At 38.2% G+C, this 25,456-nt stretch overlaps 2 protein-coding genes across 4 annotated transcripts in view; one reads left to right on the top strand and one right to left on the bottom strand.

Annotated features, from left to right (window-relative positions):
• Nucleotides 1-1,660: 1,660 nt before the first annotated feature.
• Nucleotides 1,661-19,506, top strand: LOC127431087 (WD repeat-containing protein 5). Of its 2 annotated transcripts, none has more exons than XM_051681341.1 (14): nt 1,661-1,830; nt 5,936-6,070; nt 6,237-6,345; nt 6,418-6,491; nt 6,579-6,668; nt 7,633-7,722; nt 8,047-8,130; nt 8,271-8,326; nt 8,426-8,472; nt 8,637-8,712; nt 8,844-8,877; nt 8,976-9,050; nt 15,726-15,813; nt 17,831-19,506. In XM_051681341.1, the coding sequence occupies exons 2-14, from the start codon at nt 5,990-5,992 to the stop codon at nt 17,929-17,931; spliced, it is 1,005 nt and encodes a 334-aa protein (XP_051537301.1). In that variant the 5' UTR covers nt 1,661-1,830; nt 5,936-5,989; the 3' UTR covers nt 17,932-19,506. The 2 variants fall into 2 exon arrangements, with proteins under 2 accessions (XP_051537301.1, XP_051537302.1); XM_051681342.1 differs by having other exon boundaries at nt 5,940-6,070.
• Nucleotides 19,507-21,036: 1,530 nt separating this feature from the next.
• LOC127431085 (retinoic acid receptor RXR-alpha-A) overlaps nt 21,037-25,456 on the bottom strand; it is a 250,131-nt gene continuing 245,711 nt past the window's right edge. For both annotated transcript variants that reach the window (XM_051681338.1, XM_051681337.1), the window contains exon 11: nt 21,037-24,282. In XM_051681338.1, the coding sequence (XP_051537298.1) occupies nt 24,135-24,282 (148 nt within the window). In that variant the 3' untranslated portion in view covers nt 21,037-24,134. The remainder of the gene's footprint in view (nt 24,283-25,456) is intronic.

The raw sequence follows: 25,456 nt of genomic DNA on the forward strand, positions 1-25,456 counted from the left end.
TCCCCCGAATACCCATAAAATATTTAATATTTGTTCTCAGCCACAAGGCCTCCTAACATTCCATATTATGCAAATAAAACAAAAAATTTCTGAGTGTATACACAAACACGAAAATTGTTCATTTATCTTTAAATATTCTAAAAAATAGGCAACCTTTAGTAGCTAAATGTCCTAGAAATGCCCTAGAAACAAATAGATAAACATTCAAACGTAAAAAATAAATACAAAATCATAATAATACATTTAAAAATCAAATTAAATAAGTAAAAAGTTCACAGATCTCATGCAATCGATAATTTCTCTTGGCCCAGCCACCCAAAAGTTTCTGCCTATACCCTACTGGGTCAAAGAGAAATTGTTTTCAGATCATGGAAGTTCATGAAAAAAAAGAATCCTATCAAGTTACTGAACTTATTGAAATGCCTTTGTATAAAACACTGACATTTTTATAGTTTGTTTAATTGTATCATTTCTCTCCTCAATTTTTCTTAATTTTTTTCTTCCATATTTATGTATTAAGTGTACTTGGAGTGTAATCCTAAATGTAATCCGGAGTGTAATCCTAACTGGAAATATGTATGTTGTGTATTGGACGTAAGTGTTTGGAATGATGAAATGTTTTAAAAAGGGAAAGGAGTGTATTTTTATATACGAAATGTATTATTACCAAAATACTTTATTTACATTTGCATAAATGAGAACAAATAATAGAGAGATCACGTATAAAGAGCACCTATTAAGAAAGCGTCAAGCATATCTGTATCCCGCAAGACTACAAGGAACACGCACTTCACGACACGCCCATTGTACGTAACGCCCCCTTTGGAACATCAAGCGATTCTATTGCTACAGTAACTTAAAATTACATTTTCTGCTTGTTCAATAATAATAATTTTAAAAAGTTATAAATGGTAAAATACACGTTTATCTGTTCTGTTTTGTTCAGTTAGCTTAACTGGTTCATCTAATGATGAAGTTACTGTATACAAACAAACGCTCTGTGTCATTGCATTTATTTTGATTGCAGTAAATAATATTGTTCAATCGAAAACAGCTGTTAAATTTTGATATGGAATATGATCATACTGAAGTAAGAATATTATTATTTATTGTATGTGGGTCAATAATTTAAGCAGTTAAGACATATTGTATGTCTGATGGTAGTTTTCATTTCTAAGTACCTAAATTCTAAGGCTTTAGAAGTGTTAGGGATGTGTATTCATCAATCTGTTACACTGTCGCCACCTACTGATACGGCGGAATGAATGAATTTCAAAGAACTTTTAATTTGCGGTATATTTAATGATTTTACCAACTTTTAATTTTTTTTTTTTAAATCTTTGTGGTTATGGTTAGGTTTAGAGTTATGGATAGGTGTAGATGTTTATGGTTGCTGCATGACTCCAAATAAACACAACAGTGTTGAATATGGCATCTAACTGTTCCAAGACTTCAGGACTTCGCTGGTTATTTAGAGTTGGCGTGCCGGGTAGTGGGCGTGTCTTGTAGTAGTCTTGCAGGACACAGACAGACCTCTCTCGATGCTGGTGCCACATGGTGCCTTTCATAAACATTACGGTTTTACTAGTAGGCGTTTGAAAAAAATGTCCCTCTCTGGTCACCGTTGTGCTGTGCGCATGCGCATTTACTGCCACATTACCGCCAGCAGTGAACTGGCTCATCCACCATCGCCTTCAGTACGATTACTAACACACTGTACGATCAAAACGGACTGTCACATTGTTAATAAACAAATCCATTTTCCTGCGCAACCGCGGGCTCTTCCTAGTAGCCGAAAGCAGTTCTTATTCCCCCCCTCAGGAGCCGCCGGTGAGTGATTTTTCTCGCTGCTTTTGTTGTCTGAATGTAAGAGGCATGTGCAGAGAAAAGAGATCCATCAGTCCGTAATTCATTTCTTTTACGGGGGATGGAACGGATCGCTGAATAAAACGCGGAAATACTCTGAAATAAGACATAAAGACGTGTAACCTGCATGAAAAGTGTATATACGGGTGGCTTTGCAGATGATCCATCGTTTTTCGGAGGCCCTGCGTTTTTCATATAGCCGAAAAGCTAACCTGCTAACAGTCAATGTGGTGCAGTGGTGTTTTCACTGATGTACCCTTTGACATCGACAAGAGCTCTTTGAATTATAGCTAGGTTTTAGAATCAGAATCAGAATGAGCTTTATTGCCAAGTATGCTTACACATACAAGGAATTTGTTTTGGTGACAGGAGCTTCCAGTACACAATACAAAAACAGCAACAAGACTTTTAAAAAATAACTAAAATTGAATAAAAAATATATAAACATTGAAAAGAAAAAAGTATATATAGAATACACAGTAGACATATATATATATATACACACACACACACACACACACACACACATACATACATACACACACATATATATATATATATATACACACACACACACACACACACACACACACACATATATTAATATATATACATGTACATACATACACATACGTAGTGCAAATCTAAATACAAATCGGTTATGTACAGTGCAAGGGAATGTAATGGCAGAAGAGGTAGGATGTGTTGGATAATATAAAAAGACTAAGCTGTGTATTGCACATTAATTATTGCTCAAAGGGGGAGTTTTAACTTTTCATGAGATGGATAGCCTGGGGGGAAAAAACTGTTCCTGTGCCTGATGGTTCTGGTGCTCAGAGCTCTGAAGCGTCGGCCAGAAGGCAACAGTTCAAAAAGGTAGTGGGCAGGGTGAGTGGGGTCCAGAGTGATTTTTCCAGCCTTTTTCCTCACTCTGGAAGTGTATAGTTCTTGAAGGCGGGGCAGGGGGCAACCAATAATCCTCTCACCATTCCGAACTGTCCTTTGTAGTCTTCTGATGTCTGATTTCATAGCTGAACCAAACCAGACAGTTATTGAAATGCAGAGGACAGACTCAATGACTGCTGAGTAGAACTGTATCAGCAGCGCCTGTAGCAGGTTCTACCCTGTAGAAGGAAGTACATCCTCTGCTGGGCCTTTTTCGCAATGGAGTCAATGTGGGTCTCCCACTTCAGGTCCTGTGAGATGGTAGTGCCCAGGAACCTGAATGACTCCACTGAGGGGGGACAGTGTTGGGGTGTTCCTCCTAAAGTCCACTATCATCTCCACTGTTTTGAGCATGTTCAGCTCAAGGTTGTTTTAACTGCACCAGACAGCCAGCTGTTTAACCTCCCTTCTGTATGTAGACTTGTGGTGTTGTCTGCAAACTTCAGGAGCTTGACAGAGGGGTTCTTGGCGATGCAGTCATTGGTGTAGTGGGGAGAGCACACATCCCTGGGGGGCACCAGTGCTGATTGTACAGGTGCTGGAAGTGAATTTCCCCTGTCTCACAAGCTGCTGCCTGTCTGTCAGAAAGCTGGTAATCCACTGATAGATAGACGTGGGAACAGAGAGTTGGTGTAATTTAGTCCGGAGAATAGCTGGGATGATGGTGTTGAAAGCCGAACTGAAGTCCACAAAAAGGATCCTTGCATATGTCCCTGGTCTGACCAGATGTTGCAGGATATGATGCAATCCCATGTTGACTGCATCATCCACAGACCTGTTTGCTCGATAAGCAAATTGAAGGGGATCTAGAAAGGGTCCAGTGATGTCCTTCAGGTGGGCCAACACCAGTCTCTTAAATGACTTCATGACCACAGACGTCAGGGCGACAGGTCTGTAGTATTTATGTCCTGTGATTTTTGCTTTCTTTGGGATGGGGATGATAGTGGAATGTTTGAAGCAGCATGGGACTTCACACTGCTCCAGTGATCTATTGAAGATCTGTGTGAAGATGGGGGCCAGCTGGTTAGCACAGGATCTAAGACACGCAGGTGAAACGCCATTTGGGCCCTGTGCTTTCCTTATCCTTTGTTTTCGAAAGACGCAGCTCACATCATCTTCACATATCTTAAGTGCAGGTTGAGTAGCAGGAGGGGGGTTGCAGGAGGTGTTGGTGTTTGTGTGAAGTGAAGGTCAGAGTGGGTGTGGGGTGTGAGATTGGGCCTTTCAAATCTGCTGTAGAACACATTCAGGTCGTCAGCCAGTTGTTGGTTCCCTACAGGGTTGAGGGTAGGAGTCCTGTAATTCATAAGTTGTTTCATGCCACTCCACACTGATGCAGGGTCGTTAGCTGAAAACTTGTTTTTCAGCTTCTCAGAGTATCTTCTTTTAGCCACTCTGCCTTATTCAGTGTGTTCCTGGCCTGATTATACAAGACTTTATCCCCTACTCTGTAAGCATCCTCTTTGGCCTGACGAAGCTGCCTGAGTTCCGCTGTAAACCATGGTTTGTCATTGTTCAATAAGTCCTAGTAGGAATGCACATATCCTCACAGAAACTGATATATGATGTAACGGTATCTGTGAGCTCGTCCAGGTCTGTGGCTGCAGCCTCAAAAACACTCCAATCAGTGCAGTCAAAGCAGGCTTGTAGTTCCCGCTCTGCTTCATTGGTCCATCTCTTTACTGTCCTTAATGCAGTCTTAGCAGATTTTAATATCTGTCTGTAGGTTGGAAGAAGATGAACCAGAGAGTGAACAGAGAGTCCCAAAGCTGCTCTAGGGACAGAGCGATATGCATCCTTTATTGTTGTGTAGCAGTGATCCAGTATGTTTCTGTCTCTGGTGGGGCATGTAATGTGCTGTTTGTATTTGGGCAGTTCACGTGTGAGGTTTGCTTTGTTAAAATCCCCAAGAATAATAATAACTGAGTCCGGGTATTGTTGTTCTGTGTCTGTGATTTGATCAGCCAGCTGTTGCAGCGCCGCATTCAAACACACATTTGGCACGATATACACACTCACCAGAATAAACGAGGAAAACTCCCGCGGCGAGCAGAAAGGCTTACAGATAATAAAGAGTGCTTCCAAATTAGGACAGCACATCGTCTTTAACGTTGTTACATCTGTACACCAACTTTCATTGATGTAAAAGCAAGTTCCACAGCCTCTCGTTTTCCCCTTTAACTCCGTGATGCGATCCGCTCTGAACAGCTGAAAGCCCGGCAGATGTAACGCGCTGTCCGGAATGGCTTCACTCAGCCAGGTTTCTGAAGCACAAGGCAGCAGAGGTTGAAAAGTCCTTGTTTGTGCGGGTGAGGAGATGTAGTTTGTCCGTTTTGTTAGAGAGAGAGCAGAGATTCGCAAGATGAATGCTCGGCAGCGTTGTTCGAAATCCCCGCCAACTCGAGTTTGACCAGCGCGCCTGCTCGTCTCATAGCGTGTTTAAACAACAAAGCCATGCCACAGACTAAAATGTCAAACAAAACGTCCGAATATTCCAAATCCGGGAAAAGATTGACTGGTAAATGCTGTCGAATGTTCAGCAGTTCGTCTCTGGTAAAACTGATTGGAAAAAGATTACTAAACACAGGACAAACAAACAAAAACAACAAAACCATCATGATGTATATATAATAGCTACCCTCTAGATGATTTCTGTGTGTGAAGATGTTTGTTTAGTCAATATCTCATTGCCACCTGTCTTCTGATTCATGTTTTGGAGATGAGACAAGCTGTTATGATATTATCATGATTATTTTAGTGTATAAGTTGTTTTCATCTTCCTTAATCGCATGCTTATAACAAAAGTTGGGTTTGGGTGGCTTAATGACAGCATGTGCAAAGTGTTTTTACATGTCAGCACTTGTCTCTTTATAATTGATTTAGGTAATTGAATGTTATTACATAGATATTAGGGTGTTGTAACAACCAACAATTTATTACCTGGCACATTTAAAAGTATAAGGATGTACTTTGAATGCAATTTCTTTCTTTCATCTTGTTCTTGCCATGAAAAATCGCCTTTGGCAATGATATGGCTTTAAACAGTACAATACAATATGTGAGTCTCTTTCTAATTAGAGGATTATGTCATACAAACTCTCACTAGTACTTCTCCCTTTGGTAGTCAGGCTGACGTGGAACCTGCTTCCATAAACCTATTCTCTCCAACTTGGTCACCATGGCAACTGAGGAGAAGAAACCAGACACAGAGGCTACTAAAACACAACCGGCATCTGCTGCCTCTGCCAGCCAGAGTAAGGTAAAGAACACATCCCAGGTTTACAGAGGCCTAACCATAGAAGCCTTTAGCCAGTGTTCCATTATACTGCTGCGTGCACTTGTCTAACATGATTCGTGATGATGTCAGTTCTCCTTCACTGTTGCCTTGTATTGAAGTGAGTTCTTTTTTTCTAACGCTCATGTAGTCAGCACCTGCGAAGCCAAACTACACTTTGAAATTCACATTGGCTGGACATACAAAAGCAGTCTCTTCCGTCAAGTTTAGTCCAAGTGGGGAGTGGCTTGCCAGCTCATGTAAGTACAAGTACCTAAACTCGAATGTTATTTATGTTATTAAATAAAGAATAATTTTTTACCCTCATCCAGCTGCTGATAAGCTGATCAAAATCTGGGGAGCATATGATGGGAAGTTTGAGAAGACGATATCTGGACACAAACTTGTGAGTAAAGGATCCACGATCTCAGAGCAATGCTGCTGATATTTTATGTAGTGACTCAGTTTAACTTGATTTGTCTCTAACCTGCAGGGCATTTCGGATGTGGCCTGGTCCTCGGACTCTAACCTTCTAGTCTCAGCTTCTGATGACAAGACCCTAAAGATCTGGGATGTGAGCTCTGTAAGTCAGCAGCACATGGCAGGCCAAATTTCTAAATATATAAATGCAAAGCAACTTTGGAGGTAGTACACTGTGAATATACGGATTTCCCGATTTGATTCCTATTGACATGCTTTTGATTCTGATTCGTTATAAATTCATATGGGTGTATTTCTGTTATGTCTATTTTACTTACATATGAAAGAAATTCTCACCCAGCTTATGCTCTTAATTATACAGGGGACCTTCTAACTTGGTCCATTACAAAAAAAAATTTTTTTTTACAAATTATATTATATGGTTTTCATAATTTTGGTCACATTTTAGCTTTTTAAAAAAAATGAAAATCCATGTTTTCTGTCAATTAATATGATATTATATTGTATATATTATATTAATTTTACAAATTATTTTGTTTTTCATAATTTGTCACATTTTTAGCCTTTAGAAATGTACAAATCCATGTTTTCTGTCAATTAATATGATATTATATTGCAAATTATATTTTGTCATGTTTATTGTTTAAAGCATAATTTATACTATTTACAAGTATTTACACTGAATTGTAGAACTCATGCTAAAAATTGTTACTGTCTCTTTAAGGAAACTGTCTTTTCTGTATGAGCGCATATTAATGAGAGAGACTTGAATGGTTTTACCTCATCCTTGCTATTCGTGATTAGAGTTAAACTTTTTTTTTTTTTGGATCAACAACTAACTGTAGAGAACAGAAAGAATATTAAAAAAGATATAATTCAATGACAAATGGATTGCGTGGATCTCGTCTTTGGACACATTATATGGAGTTGAATCAAACTTTAACTCTCAACACTCAATGAAAGGATGCTGAACTTTATTGGCAATATACTTCACAATCACTGCTGAATGAAATCTGAATGTTCACCAGCCAGTGGCTAATCACATACATTTTAGTCACATAGTTTTTCATAAGCTTTTTTCCCTTTCTCTTGTTTTCCATTACCAGGGCAAATGTTTGAAAACTTTGAAGGGCCACAGCAACTATGTCTTTTGCTGCAACTTCAACCCTCAGTCCAACCTGATCGTTTCTGGATCCGTAAGTCCATTGGGTTTGTTTGGTCACCAGACAAGCTGTGTTATTGCTTGAGCCTGTCTGTTTACTGTTGTTAATTTGATTGATCTGCCATTTGTGAACACTTTTGTAACTAATGGCTGGTTTATATTCTGTTGTCCTTCTAATAATTAGTCGCTACGATGTTGTGGCTTATTTTTGCCACAAATAGTTATTCCCAAATAATGTGAATTTTTAAAGTAGTTATGCAATTATGTTGCTGAATAATTAAACAGTTTTCCCATTTTGCATAAGAACAATGATGTTAATTCAGACATGAGTAAATGTGATCGATTATCTCCTCTGCAGTTTGACGAGAGCGTGAGGATTTGGGATGTTAAAACGGGGAAGTGCCTGAAGACCCTGCCCGCTCACTCTGACCCTGTCTCTGCAGTAAGAGTCTTTCTGACTAGACCTTTGACCCTTGTTTTTCCAATCAGAATACCACATTCATAACTGTATTGTGGATGATATACTATATTTTACCACTTTCTGCGACCATTTTTAATTGTTGAAATGTATTTTTGTTTTAGGTTCATTTCAATAGAGATGGCTCATTGATTGTGTCCAGCAGTTATGACGGACTTTGGTAAGTTAACTTGGCCATGGCATGAGCTAGTTGTTTGAATGATGTATAAAGATGTGAGAGATGAATAACTAACTATTATATACTTTAATTTTTGAACAGTCGTATCTGGGACACAGCATCAGGCCAGTGCCTTAAAACACTCATCGGTAAGTAAATCATCTACACAAAACCACTTAAGTTAAATTCAGACTATGGATGAAGCAGCAATCCATACGCAGCTAACAAGAGACTAGTAAAATATACATAAATGTGAAGAAGGAAAAGCCGTAATGCATATATATATATATAAAACTGTGCACATATTCCCCAGATGATGACAACCCACCTGTGTCCTTTGTGAAGTTCTCTCCCAATGGCAAATACATTTTGGCTGCCACACTGGATAAGTGAGTCATATAGCTCTTGTTGTTCTGAGCCTTTTATGCTGCTTTAAAAAAAAAAAAAATAGTCTTGGAACTATTGTGTGTAGTAATCAATGGCCTTTTGAAAAGAAATATGCATTTTCTTTCTATTTTAGCACTTTGAAACTTTGGGACTACAGCAAAGGAAAGGTACCTTTTCCTTTTTTTTTTTTTTTGTGTGTGACATTTTTAAATAAGTGAAAATAATGCTTAATTGGCATATAATGACATGCTTCTCACCTGTTTAGTGCTTGAAAACATACACCGGTCATAAAAACGAGAAATACTGCATATTTGCAAATTTCTCTGTCACTGGTGGAAAGGTATGTATACTTCAAACTAAACTTATTGTTATGCACAATACACTCAGTACAGACAGTGAACATGCTTACTAATTAAATGATCATTCCCTGTAGTATAAAATTTTGGTACAGTTGAAGACAGAAGCTTACATACACTTAGGTTGAAATCATTAAGTAAGGAATAATTGAGGACGGACCTTATACTACGGTTACCACACTTTAAGACATCGTTCTTTTTTTTTATCTCAAGACATTTTCTGGTTTTCATCCCTAAAATGCTCTTATGAGTGGAGCTACTTTCTTTAGCTACAGATTCAGCGTCCTGCTTTAATACAGTCCGAGCCTTCGTTGCTAATTCGAAAACGTCACGTTAGAACTAGCAACGGAGGATTGTGAGGTTTTTACTGGAGTAACAAGTTAGTGCGTTTGTGCGTGTGTTGTGTATGTGTGTGTGAGTTTGTATTTGAGGGATCGAAAGAGAGAAACTCAGAAAATGAGAGATTACCTTTTTTTTGTTGCAGCTCTCATCAGAAGTAACATCGCTTCGAAACCGCCAAGATGCGTGTCGCCATATTCCCGTTGTAAACCTTAGAACTTTTTTTTATCCCCACTGAGATGCCGGAGTGTGCGCTGACATTACGACTCTGTTTTTCTCTCAAGAGTATGTTTGGGCCTTAAGTGTGTGTGGTACAGGTATAATGTGTGTCCTCAAGTGTGGAAGTGTGTGTGAGAGGGGGAGTGCGAGGGTTTTTCACACAGATAATATAGAAACTGTTGTATTGAGCAAGTGTATCTAGCTTTGATACAGCTCAAGCCTTCATTGCTAATTTGAAAATGTCACGTTAGAACTAGTAACGGAGGATGCGCTGCTTTTCGGCATTGGAGTAAAAAGGTAGTGCATGCAGGTGTGTGCGCGTACGTGTGTGTGTGTGTGTGTGAGCGTGTGTAAGTTCGGGGAAGACAAGGGAGCGCAAGGGCTCTTTTAACCGAAATTGAAATAAATGTAGGATATTTTAGACATTGTTTTGATGTTCTTCACCGATTTACTTTAACCAATTATTTTGTTTGAATTGGTTATATTGTTGTGGAAGCTTGTAGGGCTCTTTGAAATAACTGAAATAATTTGGCAAAGTGAAATGGAACCGTTATGCGGTCAAGACCTGAAACTACTTTATAGCCTTGCATTTACTTGAAATATAATGGCACACCATAGAATGTCCGTGAACCAATCAGAATCAAGCATTCAACAGGCCTGTGGTATAAAACTCATTTTTCAACCATACCACAGATTTCATATTAGCAAACTATAGTTTTGGCAAGTCATTTAGGATATCTACATTGTGCATGACATGAGTAATTTTTCCAGCAATTGTTTACAGACAGATTGTTTCACTTTCAATTGACATATAATTCTATTGGGTCAGAAGTTTACATACACCAAGTTAACTGTGCTTTTAAGCAGCTTGGAAAAATTCCAGAAAATTATGTCAAGCCTTTAGGCAATTAGCTTCTGGTAGGCTAATTGGAGTCAATTGGATGTGTACCTGTGGATGTATTTTAAGGCCTACTTTCAAACTCAGTGCCTCTTTACTTGACATCATGGGAAAATCAAAAGAATACAGCCAAGACCTCAGAAAAAAAAACTGTGGACCTCCACAAGCCTGGTTCATCCTTGGGAGCAATTTCCAAATGCCTGAAGGTACCACGTTCATCTGTTCAAACAATAGTATGTAAGTATAAACGCCATGGGACCACGCAGCCATCATAACGCTCAGGAAGGAGACGCAGGAAGGAGACTGTCTCCTAGAGTTTAACGTAGTTTGTTGCGAAAAGTGCAAATCAATCCCAGAACAACGGCAAAGGAACTTGTGAAGATGCTGGAGGAAACAGGTAGACAAGTATCTATATCCACAGTAAAACGAGTCCTATATCGACATAACCTGAAAGGCTGCTCAGCAAGGAAGAAGCCACTGCTCCAAAACTGCCATAAAAAAGACAGAGTTTGCAAGTGCACATGGGGACAAAGATCTTACTTTTTGGAGAAATGTCCTCTGGTTTGATGAAACAAAAATTTAACTGTTTGGCCATAATGACCATCTTTATGTTTGGAGGAAAAAGTGTAAGGCTTGCAAGCCGAAGAACACCATCCCAACCGTGAAGCATGGGGATGGCAGCATCATGTTGTGGGGCTGCAGGAGGACTGGTGCACTTCACAAAATAGATGGCATCATGAGGAAGGAAAATGATGTGGATATATTGAAGCAACATCTCAAGACATCAGCCAGGAAGTTAATGCTTGGTCGCAAATGGGTCTTCCAAATGGACAATGACCCCAAGCATACCTCCAAAGCTGTGGCAAAATGGCATAAGGACAACAAAGTTAAGGTATTATCACAAAGTCCTGACCTCAGTCTGATAGAAAATGTGTGGGCAGAACTGAAAGTGTGTGCGAGCAAGGAGGCTTACAAACCTGACTCAGTTACACCAGTTCTGTCTGGAGGAATGGGCCAAAATTCCAGTAACTCATTGTGAGAAGCTTGTGGAAGGCTACCCAAAACGTTTGACCCAAGTTAACCAATTAAAAGGCAATGCTACCAAATACTAACAAAGTGTATGTAAACTTCTGGCACACTGGGAATGTGATGAAAGAAATAAAAGCTGAAATAAATCATTCTCTCTACTATTATTTTGATATTTCACGTTCTTTTTTTGTTTTTTTGTTGTAATTAAAAAATTTTTATTGATTCAGAAGTACACAACAGAGAAAAACACAACACAAACACATTGAATCAACATTTAACATTTAACCCCCACTAATATCCCTCCCCAATCACCAGCCCCACTCTAACCCCCAACGAACACCCCTGTGGTCACATTTAATAATACACACAAAAAAAGAAAAATTAAATATATAATAAACATACATAATTAAACTAGACTTCTCTCTCTCCATCTCCTCCCCGAGAGTACCCCAAAAACTTTAAATAATTACCCCATTTCCTGATAAACAAGTCCCTAAACCCCAGCCTTCTATTTGCCACCTCCTCAAAAGCTGCCATTCTCCCCATCTCCGCACACCACTCTGGAAAGGATGGCGCTCTTTCCGACTTCCAACCCCTTACAATAATTTGTCTGCCAATCATGATACTGGTCAGAATCCAATTTTTTATATGTTTATCCCCCAAATTTATGACCGCCCCATCGCCCAAAATAAAAAGTCTGGGGCAAAGTAAAATTTGAGTGCCCAAAACCTCACACAAACAACTCTGAACCTTTAACCAAAATTCTTGTATCTTAACACCCCCCAAAAGACATGGGTTGTGTCTCCAACTTCTGATTGGCATCGCCAGCAGGTGGGTGTGTCTTTAAGACCAAACCTATACAATCTAGAGGGGGTCCAATAGAATCTGTGTAAAATCTTGAATTGCATAAGGCGCACCCTTGCATCTCTAGTTGCAGACTTGACCTTTTTTAGAATCCTAGCCCACAATCCCTCCTCCAATACCAAATTTATATCTTTCTCCCATAATCTCTTGAGAGAAGTTGAAGCTCTGTCCCCCAGACTCTGAATTAGCAGGGAGTAAATACACTGATGCTTCATGACCTTTTCCAAAAGCAGTAATCACTTCTCCCAGAGTATCTGCCGTTTTAGGGGTGTGTGTGCTACTCCCAAAAACAATACAGAGCAGGTGGCGCAGCTGTAAATACCTATAAAACTGAGATCTGGGAATCCCAAGATATTGAACCAAATTCTCAAAAGATCTCAACACTCCATTCTCATACAGGTCACGAGTGTAGTAACTCCCCTCACAATCCACTCTCACCAGCATAAAGGGGATTTATTAATACATAATTTAGGGTTCAGCCATATGCTTGAGGCAACATTTAAATAAATGTCTGAATTAAACACTTTGGACACTTTTGTCCATACTGAGTGCAAATGCGAGATAACGGGGTGTAACTTCTCCGATTAGTTTGATAGAAAGGCTTTGCAATGGCAAAATAGGGGCAAGAACTTCCTGTCCAATACAAAACCAGGGAGGGGCTCTTTCAGGTGGAAGCGACCAGTGGGCCAAATGTCTGAGACCAAATGCATAATAATAAAACAAAATCTTGGGTAGGCCTAGCCCACCTTTGTCAATCGGCCTATGTAACTTATTAAAATGCAGTCTAGGACGCTTACCATTCCAAATGAAGTACTTCGCTATGCTATCAAATTGCTTAAAATAAGAGAAGGGGACATCAACAGGGAGAGATTGTAGCAGGTATTTTAATTTTGGAATACAATTCATTTTAATAATATTAACCTTCGAAATCATAGATAAATGTAATGAAGCCCACCTGCCTACATCGCTCGAAAGCATTTTTTATTAAGGCGTCAAACTAACTAACTAACTAACTCTAACTAAATCAGACAAATTTGCTTGGAATAAAATGCCCAAATACTTAATGCCCTGTTTGGGCCACTGGAAAGCGCCTGGCTGGAAAGCAGTTACTGGGCAATACGCTGTCAGAGACAAAGCTTCAGATTTAGACCAATTGACTCTATATTCCGAGAACTTAGAAAAGGAATTAATAATTCTATGAAGGCAAGGCATAGATCTAATGGGGTCAGAGACGAATAATAAAATATTTGCGTAAAGCAAAACCTTATGTGCCATACCTCCTGCAACACCCCTTGAAAATCATCTTCCCTTCTTATCGCGGCCGCTAATGGTTCCAGGGCAAGTCAGAACAATAATGGGGAAAGAGGGAAACCCGGGTTTTATCCAGAGTAATATAATCTGAAATTCATCCATTTGTTTGTACCGCCGGTACCGGGTGTCTATTAAGTAACTTAATCCATCCAATAAAAGTATTCCCGAACCCATATATTTCCAAAATCTTAAAAAGATAATCCCATTCTACCATAACAAACACATTTTTGGTGTCAAGTGAGATGGCCGCGACCGGATTCTGATCATTCGCCACTGACCACATAATACTGATGAAACGCCTAATGTTATCAGAAGAGCTGCGGCCCCGAATAAACCCCACCTGATCTATATGTATAAGGGATGTCATAACTTAATACGTTAGCCAAAATTTTTGATAATATTTTAATGTCTAGCTGGATCAGGGAATTTGGACGATAACTCTTACACTCGCTTGGATCTTTGTCTTTTTTAAAAATCAGACTGATCCGGGCTTGTGTCATGGTTGGTGGAAGCTTTCCATTCTTTAATGATTCCATATAAACTTCTAACAAAAGTGGAGCCAGTTCTGTAGTATAAGATCTAAAAAACTCAGCGGCAAAGCCATCTGGCCCTGAAGCCTTTCCTGTAGGCAAGGCCTTAATTAACTCGCCAAGCTCCTCCAAGGTTATCTCAGAATCAAGAGAATTTTTTTGCTCAGTCGTCAGTTTAGGGAGTTCTAATGGTTCCACAAAGTTTCTAAAATCTTCATCAGTAGACAAAGATGTGGAACTATAGAGATCAAGATAGAATTCTTTAAAAGCATTATTAATATCAATGGCTGAGGTAAATATTTCACCACCAGCAGAGTTCACTGAGGGAATGGTAGAAAAAGACTCTCTCTGCTTTATATTTCTAGCCAAAAGCTTCCCTGCTTTGTCCCCTGACTCAAAGTATGACTGTCTTGCCCTGAATAACCAAAACTCCACCTTCCGTAACAAAATAGTATTATATCTGTATTTCAATCAGGTCAATCCTCTGAGGCCATCAGACGACATTCGGTGCTTCAGCTCTGCCTCGGCACTTTTAATATTCCCTTCCAACTCCACAAGTTATCGTGCTTTGGATTTTTTGATGAATGAGGCATACTGTATGATCTGACCCCTAAGAACCGCCTTAAGTGCCTCCTAAGCCACGCCCACAGAGGATACTGAGGACCAGTTGGTCTCCATATAAACATTGATTTCAGCCTTTAACATTTGTTGGAAATCAGGATTTCGCAAAAGGGATACATTAAAGCGCCAACTATATGATTTCTTTATGAACTATATGTGGCAACACCTCTAAACTCACCAGGGCGTGATCTGAGACTAAAATGTTTCCAATTGAACAATCAGCAACAGATGAAATGAAGGACTTAGATATTAAAAAAAAAGAATAAATCTTATGAACTGATGAAATTTATTTTTTTTTATAGTCCCTTCCAGATGGGTTCAAAAGTCTCCAAATATCTGTAAGACCAAGATTTTTACACATCCTGTGATGCGTCAATGTTGCTCTAGGGGGCTTACACACTTTTGCTTCACTTTTGCCCCTGAATATCAGCTTGAGTATGTAAGTGTCTTTTAATATCTCCAGAGCCCAAGGATTTTGAGTTCTTTGACATGTTGACTTCATTGAACAGTTATGTAGCAGGATGTATCGAATCTCACCAGTTTAAGACACAAAAAGAATTAAAAACTAGCAAAGTGCGCAGAGCTCACCATTCACATGTCCGACCCCTGCATGGCGCCATGTGACCCTCAATATTTCACATTCTTAAAATAAAGTAGTGATCCTAACTGACCTAAGACAGGAATTGTGAAGTTTAAATGCATTTGGCTAAGGTGTATGTAAACTACTGACTTCAACTGTAAATTATTTTTTTTTTTAATTATTATTATATAATGATAATACACAGTATAAATTAGGTACAACTGGTAATGCATTGAAGGATTTTAAAAAGTTATTTTTCTGTTCTCAGTGGATTGTCTCTGGCTCAGAGGACAACATGGTCTATATCTGGAACCTTCAGACCAAGGAGATCGTACAGAAACTACAGGGACACACAGGTGGGGGATTATTAAAAACAGTTATTTACCATACGTATTTGAGAGATGTTGTTTTGGACCAATGAGATTTTACAGTGGGTGGGCCAGAAATAGAAACAACGTGACTGACAAAATGTTGCTCATGCTACACATCACAGCTGGTTAGGACAATAACTTTTTAAGCCCAGTTCACACTGCCAGTGACTTTGTCGCTGTACTGTGGAATCACTTGTGGGTTGTCCTACTGCTGTCGCTTTAATGTAGGGGTTTGCAAAGTCTTAAACAGTAAGCCCCCCTCTGACAAAATGTACCCACCTTTTTTTTTTTTTTTTTTTTTTTTTCTTCAGATTTATATACATACAGTATTGTTGTATATAGGCCTATATAATAGTCAAGTTAATAATAAATAAGATAACCTATGCTAAATGTCGAAAATATCGTTTTTTTTGTTTTGTTTTTTTCACTAAAAACAGCAGTACATTCTGGCCACTTATTTGACGTTTTATTAGGTATTTTCCTGTAGCGTTATATTATCAAAATTCATCATATTGTAGTCGTTGGAGCAATTCACCAATGATGTTCAATAACCTTAAATTCAGTCTGACAGACTAATTTGGCAATACGTCATACACTGGTGTGTGATTAATGGCTATAAATATTTCTATTAATAAAATGAAACCGTATTCTGCATTATTTTTATTAAAAATACATGTTTACCCTTACGACAGTGGAATTACTTAACTATTTTTAGCCTATATTATGATGATAAACTTGCATCACATGAGCCAGTGTCCATCTCCATGTGAAACTGCACTTGTTACAAACACATGAAAACACATTGACCTGATATCATGTTGAACTCGTAATGGACGCGTCGTTACAGATGAAAAGAGACAGAGCTATTTGTGTTATAATAGATTTGCGAGTGCACAGGACACTTTTTGAGCATGCACACGCACTCTGAGCGAGAGCAGGGAGATTTCATAAGAGAGCAGCATATATTTGAGAGCGCGCTTTCAGTTTTGTGCGAGAGCAAACTAAATCTGTGTGCGAGCGGAGAGATTCGCGCTCGTGCAACCGGTACATCACGGATGCGCTCTCGCTTGGTATGCATTTGTTCACGGCATTTAATTGTATTATAACAACATAAAGATATGGTCTATTAAGCTGGACTACGGTCCATTAAGCTATTAATTTTCATTTATCATAACGATACATTTTCTTGTGTTTATGTATCTTTTGATTTTACTTGAATTTATCATCAATCTCCGCACCTCTCCTGACAAGCTCTGGTGCCCCCCTGCCTCCCAGTTTGAAAACCGTGGCTTTAATGTTATTGGTGGACTGCAAAACTGGCCATATCTTTAGGAAAGCTGATCACAGATAAAATGTACTGCCGGTAAAACAAAGATTTCTTTCTAATTTGACAAGGAATCAGTTCTCTTGCCTCTAAAGGCCCGGGTATACTTCGTTTTTCCTGCATTCCCGATCAGATTGCACCCGGTCGACTACGTTACTCTTCTGGCTGTGAGCGAATACGAACACATTTGACGCATGCCCACTACAGATGGTTTGTGATGCTCTTTTAGTAGTCAATGGCTGATGATGCACACAAATGAGGACTGCATCCACAGGTCGAGAAAATCTGAGCCTTACGCGGTCAGGCAACGCAGACTGTACTGATGACGAAAGTTGCGTCACGCACTGTGCGCAGAGCGATCAGCAATGTGGACAACTGAAGTATACTCAGGCCTTAAAAATTAACATTCTGTAAGGTAGAGTGTTTTATATAACCTGCAGCAGTGTTCAATGCATCATATCTGTAACAAGGCGAACGATCTTTTAATATATGAATCAAACTCGTTCAGAATGATTAATGATTTTCTGACACGATTGTCCACGCATCAGTGTTTCATTATATCCATGCATGTGTTTACAGACAAATTATACTGATCAGAGAAATCCGTCACATGCATGATAACTGCAAATATAATGGTTTTTGAAAATATTCTTCTATTTCATATCTCTTTCCATCTAGATGTGGTGATCTCGACCGCCTGCCACCCCACAGAAAACATCATCGCATCAGCAGCACTAGAAAATGACAAAACGATCAAACTTTGGAAGAGCGACTGCTAAGCCTTAGGCTTATTTTACTTTATTAAGATTTTTATTTTATTTTGTACTGTTCATTTTTTTTTGGGGGGGGAGAGAGAAAAGAGACTTGTTTTTCATTTTGAAAGATTGCGCTGGGGCCAATCATACTGACATCAAGGCTTGGCAAGAGGGCTGGTGGAGCACTCAACCCTAAAATGCCCACTCCTAACCCAGCACCCCTTTTTCTCAGCTCACGTGCACTAAAATGATCACTCTTTATCTGCCTTACTGCAAGCTCTCATTCATCTTCAGTTTAAGCCAGCATTTCCACAGCTCACGTCCAACAAACTTATAAACAGTTGACTTGACCTGTAAATCCAGGCATCTTTGTTTCTCCACTGATCTAGTAGAACAAAGAGAGCTTTCCTGTCTGTTTTTGTTTGGTTTGTTGCTTTGTAAGTTGTAGAATGACACTTTTCTGTCCAATGGTGAATTGCTCCCTTCTTGAAGTCAGCAAAAAAGACTTGGGCACATCTTAAGTGGCCATTTTAACAGAAATGTCCTGAGCATTACAATTTTCTCTCTGTATTTGTGGCATCCTCAAGCGAAGATATATTTACATGAGGGTTTTACAGCTCCAGTCCTTCATTTGCCCAAAGGAAGGTTCGCCTGGATTGGGTGTCCCAAATACCAACAGTATTGTTACTTGGCAATGTCAGATCAAACCTTCACATATGAAATGCATTTTCTGGCTAAGGGAAGTTTTGAATGGTGCCGCTTCACTATTTCACATATTTCTGTACAGTACAAAACATGCAATGTAAGCAGAAATTAAAATGATTCATTGTATTGTAGTTGCAAAGCTAGTTGTCAGACATTGTTTTTGGTTTTCAGTGTCTCAATGTCATCTTGGCAGTGCTAACAATAACACTTCTTTTTTCCTTTGTCAAAGAGGCTTAATGAAGTTAAGAGTATGCCAAAAGTAGATTAGAGAAACTTCGCTATATTCCTGCAGCTCTGTTTAAGTAAATATTACTACCTAAAACACAAGTCAGTTTCGGTGCTTATGAGAAATGAAACTGTATTATACATCAGGGACGGGGTTGCGGTTTGGTCAAAGCATAATATAAATATGCTTTTTGAGTCACAGTCAATTCAACAATGAAACAAGTCTTACCTTTTTACTTGCAGCGCAATGAACTTAACACTTTGTCTCCAACTGTTATGTTATTTGGTTTCGATTACTCAACATATGCAAGGTTTGCCAATTTGAAGAGGACTGCTTTAAACTAAATATGCCATGACCATATACAGTATCTTGTGACCAAATGCAGAGTTTGGTTGTTAGAGCCGTGAGATGTTTTCTGTACCTTACACTTTGTAAATATTTGCAGCTTCTCTGTTCTTTGATATGTTTACCTCTGTTCTGTGGTCTTATTAACTGTGCCTCAAGTAGCTGATAGTACAGTTAGTGTTAGTATCACTGCAGTGATAAGGGCCGCACAAGGATTTCTATCTGTATTGCATTTAGTCACTTTGGACATGACCTGTGACTTAATATTTTTATTTTATTTTTTACCTGTACACAATGTCATCATTAAAACCATACCATACAAATGCTTACTTCAGACTTCATTTACTGCATATTTATCTGAAATAGGTAATGCATGTGTGTGCGTGCGTGCATGCATGCATTACTAGTGCTGTGCAATAGCATATTCTGTGAAAATTCAGGAAGATAGCTTATAAAGAGAGTGTTTCTAATGCTGCAAATTTATCTGCTTATACTGCAAATAAAAAGAATGTAATGTCGTAAATACACAGTAGCTCATATACAGAGTTTTTGGACCCTTAAGTCACAATTAAAAGTGTAGGAATTTAATTGCTTTAGGTAATAAAATATCAAACAAAGTGACATCTACAAACAAATAATGCTAGACCTTTTCTCGGAATTAACTTCGACTGCTGTGTAACTTGACTTTCAATGACTTCTCATCTCAATGTGTCTGGACATGTTCCTCAACTAGAAAATGTTCAAATAATTTTTTGCCTAAGTTTTGGAAAATACAAGTATTATGTAAACATTTTACACCTAATACACCTCTTTTATGAAATATGTTTCTTGAAAAGTGTGTTTGTGCTGTGCCTTTAAAATTTTTAGATTACACTTGATTTGATATTTTATTATATCATGCAAAGAAAGTCATTTTTATCTACCTAAATATCCAAATATATTTAACTTATTTAACAAATGTTTGAAGTTAAACTATACAATTTAAAAAGATTTGGAAGCCACTTGTGTATTATAAATGTAAGTCCATTATGTAGTAGTACAATTTGTCATCATAGGAGAAGGTGTAATTGCAATTAATGAGATTGTAATTAAGATTGGAGTATTTGTGATTATGGTGTTTCCTGTGTGTGAGCATGCATGTTTTTTTTTTTTTTTTTTTTTCTTCCAGTTTGAAATCCTGCACCTCTCTTGACTAATAAATACAAATATGAATAGTTTTAGAAACAATATTTCTAACAGCACTAAATTATGTGATATATTTTGCAAAAACATTTCAGTGAAATTTAAAGAAAAGTTAAATTCATATTTTTGACTTTTAATATATATATTTTTTTAAATTTGCATTAAAAGACAAAACATCAAAGAACAACCCACAAAGAACAGATGACTTTAAGACAAAATATGATTAGCGGACAACCCCAATCTCTTTGAGATGGTAAATAAAAGAAACAAAAGGCAAAGTACAGGTGAAAGTGGCAAAGGTATCAGAGCTGATGTCAGTCACCCCTTACACACTCCACTCTAAAATGCTTTGATTTGAATTTCTTACCATTTCAAATCAACATTTACACAAATGTATACAACAGCCCACAGAAAGAGGAGGCGAGGGGGGAATACATAAGCAAGGGATAAAATTACATTTGTACAAAAATAGATTTGCTTTCTCTAGATGTCCTATAATTTTCTCAACGTCTTAAAATGTCTCAGTGATGACTAAAGCGATGATTGTGTCAGGGTCAGAGTTTATCCTCACTAGAACTTAACAGGGGAAAAAAGTGACTAAGCAACAGGTTTCTTTTCCACCTACCAGGCTTTTGCTTTTATATATATATATATATATATATATATATATATATATATATATATATATATATATATATATATATCTGTCAAGGAGCTGGTGTACAATCTTTTCTTAGAACTTGGAATTGCTGGTATTGATCTAAATCTTTCATTTCTTGTAAATCAAGGCTGAACACAAAAATGTCAGTAAAATTTAAAAACTGTTTCTAGTATCTGAGAGTGTTACAGTGCAATTAGGCCTGGATTTAAGCAAAAGACTAGGCTCCATCTAAGCAAACATTACCTGGAAACATTTAAAGAATGGATTTATATATTTTCATATTTAGAAATATACATACACATTTACATATAGACAAAATATAGCTTTATTTTAGAAAGCATTTGTGTATGTATTAAAGGGATAGTTCACCCAAACATGAACATTCTCTCATCATTTAACCACTGGAGTCATAAGGATTACTTTTGCGCTGCCTTTATGTGCTTTTTGGAGCTTCAAAGTTCTGGTCACCATTCACTTGCTTGGAATGGACCAACAGAGCTGATTCCAAAAATCTTCGTTTGTGTTCAGCAGAAGAAAGTAAGTCATGCTGGGATGGCATTTGAGTGAGTAAATGATGAGATAATTTTCATTTTTGGGTGAACTATGTCTTTAAATCTGTCTAGGTGATCATTTCTGCATTGGTTCAGAATACTCGCCATTTGTTTTTGTTTTTGTTTTTTTCCTACATGAGAAATTTTCTTATTATTCGTTTATCTTATAAACCTACATATGGCTTCAAGATACCTGTGATCCGATACACTTGTCCATTAAAAGCCTGATGAAGCCAACAAAATGTATTTGCCACGTAAAGGAAATAAAGGTAATGAGGTAATAAGACGCAAAGCTGATTTTTAAAATTGAAGGTATTCAATGAATCCACAGCGTAGAGAGACATCCTTAATGAAAAGTATCGAAATTGGGTTCGGCTTCACTCTTTATAAACCTGTTCAAATTATCTAAATCATGCTATTGCAGAAGACCGTTTGCGAGACTGCACTCAAACAAAAACAAACATTGACAATATCGTGTAAAAGTGCCATTTTCTCCGATTAAATACTTGTATAAAATTCAAGTAATGTTGCAGTGCTGCATCTCCACCACAAAGGGGTAGTCTCAGCTCTCCCATTGCCTTAGTATTCCCGCCTACTTGAACTGCGCAGACTCCTCGGAATCTCTATGCAAAGACTTGAGTCTAAAATACAAACTGTCGTCTGGTATCATGAATGGAGACCCCAATGCTGGTCCTGAAAGTATAACATGGACATGGAGTCTCTGTATGCTTGCACATTATGTGGTCACAGCCAAAGTTTTCATCACGAGCTTCGGCTGGTCAGTTTGTAAAAGACATCAAACTCACAATGGACAGTCTTTGGGAAAAATGCTAGATGCATAGTTTAGCAGCAGCTTACAGAATGAAAGAAAATGCTGAAAATGGTAAATTGTAGACCCCAAACAGAAGAAAACTTACAAAACAGTGAGGAAGAAAAGTCGACTTTTTTCTTTCTTTCTTTCTTTCTTTCTTTCTTTCTTTCTTTCTTTCTTTCTTTCTTTCATTCATTCATTTTTTGTATTTTTATTTTATTTTTATTTTTTTTTTTACGTTTGTTTAGAAGTATGGAGATTATGAATGGTTGCCGGTCTTCTTTTTTCCTCCATGCAAAAGACCACATTCTCACCATCTGAGCCAACAAAAATCCCCAAAACCTCTGTTATCTTAAAATAATACAACATCGGGGCCTGAAATGTGACATTAAGTGCTTAGAAATAGAGAACATCGTAATGATGCACGAAAGGCTTGACTGCATGGGACGGCTCATGTGAACAGTTGACACAGGAGTGGATGGGGGTCACAAAAGACTCAATATACCATAGTAAAAGTGACCGAAAGAGAGGTAACTGCACACATTTTGAAAAATAATTTAAAAAATACAGGATACCAATACTGAGCTGGTTGTAATAAACTGTACAAGTGTTGAGCTAGTTTAGGAAACAGCTTGAGGTGAACTGGTATACAGACAAGACACATAGTGGGGTGTGTGGGCAACATTTAGGTGGCTAGGTGTCCACCATAAGAGTCCTTAGTTTTCCTTGTTCAACAGTGAGTGAAATCTGCGACACGCAGATTTAATTATGAAACTCTTATGTGTGTTTAGAGTGCATAATGAAGTGTGAATGATCATAATCCAGCTTGTTCCCTTCTCTTCATCGGACACTCAGAGGTCTCTGCCAGTGTGATCCTGAAGATAAAGTCCTTATTGCGTCTCCAACCCAACTTTGATGCTGCTCGGGCTCCGAGTACTGCATGAGTTTATGATCCATTCGCTCGCTTGGTGACTTGCAAATGTCCTGATACTTTAGTCCAGAGCAACTTGACATTACATCATGATAATTACACAGAACATTCTTTCAGGAATGACTGTAGCAGGATTGTAATCTCAAAAACTCACAATCCTGGGTAGCTCCCACCCAGGAAAACACAATGTTTGTTAGGATCCTGTATCATAAGCCATTAAGGCTACCAGCCTCACCACATTGCCATCATTATCATCTCCCATAAGTCTTCATGTGTTTAGACAAGCCAGCCCACTCTGCAGAGGCTGGCCCTATCTAACACTAAAGCCCGCCCACCCATCATCCTCATGAGGCTAATTAGAGTCCCAGATCCCTCCCATAAGATCCATTATATCTCAACATATCCAATCCAGAGATTCCCATGCTGACCCTTGTGACATTCCTGCAATTACTGCACAATGAAACACTGCACCTCAATCAAATCTAATCTATTAGGTTTTTCATCTTCTTTTGTACATATACCCATTGAAGGACAGTTTGATATGCTGTCAAACTTCACTGTTCACTGTGAGCTTGAAGTCCATTTTCTTTTCTTTTTTTCGTATGTGTTATATATACTGTATATTTATATCTTTATACAAGGTATAAAACAGACCCATCGATGCCATGACTTTTTATTTGAAACGCTGAGTCAAGCGGAGGCACTCAAAGTCGCTTTTGAAGGTTCTCCGCTGTGGCAAATGGTGTCGTGATTAGTTTCTGTTTGGGGGGCAAGGAGGGTGGCAGCCCCTTGTTACCCCCGGTGACAAGAGGGCGTTATGTCATTTGGTGGGGCGCCTCCAGCATCTCCATGAGGAAGGTGTCGATGGGTGTGTCCCCTATGAGTTTGAAGAAGAACAGGTGCTCTAGACACTTGAGTCCAATGGAGCGCAGGGCAGGGAGCCGTAGCAAGAGCTTAGCAAACCTACACACACACACAAAACACACATTATTCATATGCACAAATGTAAAGACAAGATACAGTTGTACAATTAGACCAAAAACTAGATAGAATTGTCTCTTAACTCTTTTATATTTTGTACTTGATTCAACTCAGACAGTCTGACAACCTTTGAAGTCAGGGCTAAAATACCCTGAGATATACTACGGAATCATTCAGAAAATGTCTTTTTGAAATATGGAGTAGTGCCATGCATGATAAAAGCATAAAACAGAAACAGCTGGATCAATACTATATAATATAATACAAATACATACAAAAATATGAATAACATATAAATAATATAATATAATATATTGTCAATGTAAGTATGTCAGGGGTTAAATTGGGATTTCGGAGGTGGGGGAACCCTAAACTTATAGAACATGCTAAACTTATGCTATATTTTATTGTTACAATTTAAAAGTAAATGCACATTGTTCTTAACAGAAGAATCAAACACCAACTACACAACTACCTTTTACTCAAATTGTTGTTCTGACTGTATTATTTGTAATGCAAACATTTTCATTAAATAACAAAAGAGTTTAAAATTCTTCATTGTGGCATGAAGAAGCATTTTCACTAGTGAATCCCACTGTATGTTTGCTAGAAAACATAAAAAAAATAAATAGAGTACACACATAAATATAGGCAATTAATAGTGAAACCTTTATAGTGTGTTGGTCGAATTGTCGAATTGGATACGAGTGATTCTGGATTCAAAACCTCTTAATGTATACAGTTTTTGAATAAACTAAGTAAAATTGCTACTGCATGGATCTAAGAACAGCAGTTGATTCTATGCAATTTCTATGAAACAGAGATCGGGCCACAGCGCAATACAGAAGCAGAACACGCGGCTCTATGCGGGGTTGAGCAGTCTCGTGTCCCTCTTGAATATGCTGCTTCTACCAATGTCTGCAACTGACTAGAGTGAAGCATAATGAACTTGAAATATTTTTGAACAAGTACACTTTCTAATTAGAGACAGAATGTGTCAAATGGATTAAACAAAAACCTGGAGAATACAAGAAACAGAATGGATTGACAAATAAGCATTTTTTTTCTTTTCTTTTTGGAATCGAAGGTGCCGGAATGCCTTTCTGGACTGTTCCGGCCCGATTTAACCCCTGCTGTACATATACAACTACTGAAA

The sequence above is a fragment of the Myxocyprinus asiaticus genome, chromosome 40 (assembly GCF_019703515.2).
Source record: "Myxocyprinus asiaticus isolate MX2 ecotype Aquarium Trade chromosome 40, UBuf_Myxa_2, whole genome shotgun sequence".
Classification (NCBI taxonomy): Eukaryota; Metazoa; Chordata; class Actinopteri; order Cypriniformes; family Catostomidae; genus Myxocyprinus; species Myxocyprinus asiaticus.